The sequence below is a fragment of the Silene latifolia genome, chromosome 9 (assembly GCF_048544455.1).
Source record: "Silene latifolia isolate original U9 population chromosome 9, ASM4854445v1, whole genome shotgun sequence".
In the NCBI taxonomy this organism is placed as follows: Eukaryota; Viridiplantae; Streptophyta; class Magnoliopsida; order Caryophyllales; family Caryophyllaceae; genus Silene; species Silene latifolia.
In genome coordinates this window covers 17,906,211-17,910,310 of record NC_133534.1, presented here as the reverse complement: position 1 = coordinate 17,910,310, position 4,100 = coordinate 17,906,211, and the positions used below count along the sequence as shown (strand labels likewise).

The window sequence follows — 4,100 nt, the reverse complement described above, 5'->3', positions numbered from 1 at the left end:
TACTAACAACAGAACGGAGGGAGTAGTATATTTTACTCAAAACCTTGATAAATCGGTCGGGTCACACAGAGCCATTATTGACCCTAAATAGGCCTTTATGCCTTATTTTTATTTTGTTTTTTATCCGGCTTTAGGCGGATCGGGCCAAACTCTTTTATCCTTGAACTGGCCGATGATTTAGCAAGCTATAGACGTGTTGGGCGGCCCGGAGAGAATTTGATCGTGAGGTCAATCGGGCCGGGTCGAGCGGAACAGGCTAATTAGCTTGGCTAATTAGACAGTAATCTCAAATAATCCCACCGAAACCCGTCCTTCTAACCCATTTGATAGGTCTCGTCTCTCGACACCGGGCCCGAGCCAGGATGCAGCAATAAGCTTTATCACCACGCTTTCCACCTTCATAAAACCCGAACTAGTCCTACTTGTTCCGTTCCCCCCCGAAGCTCAGAATTCAGAAACATCTAGCAATTTAAGACCAAACACAATCACAATCACAATCACATAACCGTTGTTGTCAAAACTCGTTGCTTTTCTACACACTTTTCTCACCAATGTATGATTACAATTACAATACCCGAGTACAATTACAATTGTTTCATTGTTTTTACTCTTAAATTCTGATTAATTTTATTGTTTTACCAGGAGGCACTCGGTAAATCGGCCACCTACACCAGATGCAGGTGATGATGATCAAGAAAAAGAACTCACTCTTCAAGAAAAAATCAATATTAAGGTATTATTTCCCTTCTTTTTCAATTTATTTTTTGGAAAAATTGTTGCTTTTTGTTAAATTATTAATGGGTATGCCTCAAAATTGGACCTTTATGTTTAAATTGAGCTAATTTAAGTTCCTGACATCTGTAATTTATTGGGTTTTATGTAATTTGTTGACTTTGTTTCTATCTTTTCGCTTTTTGAGTTGTGTGACCACCTAGGGACGGTTCTAAAGAATGATTCATGTTATCCGACCCCAAATCATTTTGTTGTTGTTGTTTTTGTTGCGTGCTATTTACTGAGATGGGTACTAGGTTGATTGAACATGTATATGATTGAGAACAGATAAAAGGGATTTTTCTCCCTCGGTCTGGTCAGTTGTTTACCTTTACTTTTTAAAACAAAGGTAAACAAGCGACTGAGACGAGGAGGATTAGTTGTTTTCGTAATCTATTCAGTTTATTTCATTAATGTATATGGGCACAATACTGAGATGGGTACTTTGTTAATTGAACATACAGCTTATAGAGAGTGGAGAAAAGGAGAGATTGATGGAACTTTTGAGGGAAAGGCTCGTCGAGTGTGGGTGGAAGGATGATATGAAAGACCTTTGCAGGTGTTTTTCTCCCGCCTTTCCAGACTTCCACTCCCTCCGTCCCATTCATTTGTTTACCTTTTATGAGAGGTATTTTAATCAAAGGTAAACAAATGATTGGGACGAAGGAAGTATTTCATTGTTTGTACATTGCTTTAATATTCTTGTAATACGGTAATCCGTATTATTTAAAATTATATCGGTCAAGGCAGTGCATGAATGAATGACAAGCATCTCACACTTAAAAGCGTGTGTGCGCACGCCATAGGTCTGATGAAAATCTCTGGCTAGGGACACTTTGAATAAAGTTTTTGTTCATCTCCAAGTATTATAAGCAAGATAAAAAAAAAAATCAAATATAGGTCATCAATCCAGCAGTGATCGTTGGTGTTCAGCATAGTTTAGCTGACAACTGACCTTCATACGGTTTATTGTGCTGCCTAATGTGGTTTGGTTGTTGGTAGTTTGCTTTGTTGTATTCTCGCCACATCTTTATGGGCTTGAGTCTATTTTGATTATGATTTGCTATCCTTCAAGGCAACTTATAAAGAAGAAAGGAAGGAACAATGTGACGGTAGATGATCTGGTGCATGTTATAACACCGAAAGGCAGAGGTATGGACATGGTTATTTCATACTCTTTGCTGCTGCTTTTAGATTTTTGTTTTTAATCGACGTCATCACTGTTCTAGTTGTTGCATGGTAAAGTTATTGTGTTCTCTGTCTGTCTGTCCGTCCTCTGGCAAATCCTGTTTTAATTTTTAAACTATGTCTAAAATTGGAGGGTTTAATTGACTAAATAAGCTTAATTATGATAATCTAAATTACTCCCTCCGTCCCGGTCATTTGTTGTCCTTTGGTTTTGGCACAAAAACCAAGGAAAGAGGAGAGGACCAATTACTGAATGACGTGTGCATGAAATTGAGTGTGAATGACCAAATTGTTTATCAAATGCAATCCTAAAATAGAAAGGACAACAATTGACTGAGACACCCTCAAATGGAAAAAGACAACAAATGACCGGGACAGAGGGAGTACATGGTATCCCGGTAATGAGATGTATAATGTTTGAGCTTTTGCTAACCTTAGGATGGTAAGTTAGGAAAGAGGATGCTTAGTTTTGGCCTTTTTACTCTACTTTCTTGCCCCCATGTCGTTCTTTGCTTTTCTATGTTCCCCTAGCGAGTAGCAAGTGGTATAGTGCAAAGCACTTCATCGCCTTCTGATCTTAGTGTAGTGTAGCAGACATTTACAGCAACAGCAACAATATAACATTACCCCTCCCTAGTGCCTGAAAACTAATACCTCCCATTTATAGAAGACAGTTTTCCGAAGAATTTGTTTTGATATCAACATGACAAAATCATATCACCCTGACAAGCTTTGAAGAGATATATATACGGCGTCATGGTGTGCTGTTGTCTCCATTACTCGTGAAACTAGGGAACAACTTCTTTTTAGTTCTTGATTCAGTTCTTTTGGGTATTAAGATTTATGCCTCTACATTCTAGTCTTCTAGGAAGTTATACCTCCACTTTACCATAATCCCTTGAGTACTTAACTAGGTGACTTCTCCCCGTTTGTGTATACCATACATGATACATGGGATCATCCAAATTCCCTTATCACGCCTTTTGTTGTAGTTGTTGCTCAATGTCTAAGACAAATTCTCTCTGTTTTCAACACAAGGGCTGGGCCATGTTGGTCCGACCCATGTACCCTGACTTGGGCACGACGTATGTTGTTGTTGCTCATATTTTGTGAAAGCTTGTGGAGCAGGGCTTGCTTGTTTCTTTTGCTTCAATTTTTTACTTAACCTTGTGGAATCTTTTCTTGATGCAGCATCTGTTCCTGATTCTGTGAAAGCTGAGCTGTTGAAGAGAATTTGGAGCTTTCTGAACGCAGCCGCAATCTAAATCAAGGAATTCCGACATTAGGAGGTAGTAAATGATGAATGTTAGTCAACAGATAACCTCAATGGAGGTTCTTAAGCCGATGGGTATAGGCAATGTATACTATTCTTAGTTTAGGGCTACATTCTGTATCTAGGTTTGCGACCGTCATCAGTGTCATGTATTGTCTGCCTTGATGCTAGTGATACCCTTAGCCGTTGTTCCTGTTAAAGACTGGGCATGCGTAAATTTCAATTCCTTATTGTGATGATACTTGTTTTAACTTCAAATCCTTTTCCGCTGTGCTTAGTCTGTTAGTCAGACATCAGACAATGGGTACTCCATAACTGGTTAGACATGAACTGAATTTCTTATGGAAACTTCCTCCATATGGATCAAGTTCTGCACAATTACGCGCATGAAGTTCTTATGTTAATGAAGAATTCATTCAAAAAGAGCACATTGCACCATAGCACATATAAGATCAAGGGGAAAATCATGGTTGCTTGATTAGGTTCGCAAACAAAAAGTCGTGTTATGGGTGCTATACTGCTAATGTTGTTGCAGTTTCGTGAAAGCTCATCCTTTTTCAGATTAGTTTTGTGAAACTTGGTCTCCGACATAGTACAAATTTTTAAGGAATAAAAGCTCGCACGTGTCAGTCTAGGCCTTATAAAAGCCAGTGCTTCTGATTGTCATTGAAGGTTGGTGCTTATGACCACCGCATGTTCGAACCCATGAGTGACATAACATCGCTCTGGTCTTGTATCTATGAATAGTTCTGGCTGGAACTGAACCCTGGTGTGAATTAGCATTGTTTAACGTTTTCTGTGATTTACATCTGAAACTAAGCAAGATCTAAAACAGAAGGTTGATTCAATGGAGAAAGAGGCAAAAACC

The 4,100-nt window shown here is 38.8% G+C and overlaps 1 protein-coding gene across 1 annotated transcript; it reads left to right on the top strand.

The window, feature by feature from the left end:
• The first annotated feature begins 409 nt into the window (after window positions 1-409).
• On the top strand, window positions 410-3,474 carry LOC141599277 (transcription and mRNA export factor ENY2). The gene is made up of 5 exons (XM_074419252.1): window positions 410-553; window positions 643-733; window positions 1,236-1,330; window positions 1,847-1,923; window positions 3,151-3,474. Coding segments are annotated over exons 1-5 (339 nt in total). The 5' UTR covers window positions 410-551; the 3' UTR covers window positions 3,225-3,474.
• The last annotated feature ends 626 nt before the right edge of the window (window positions 3,475-4,100 follow it).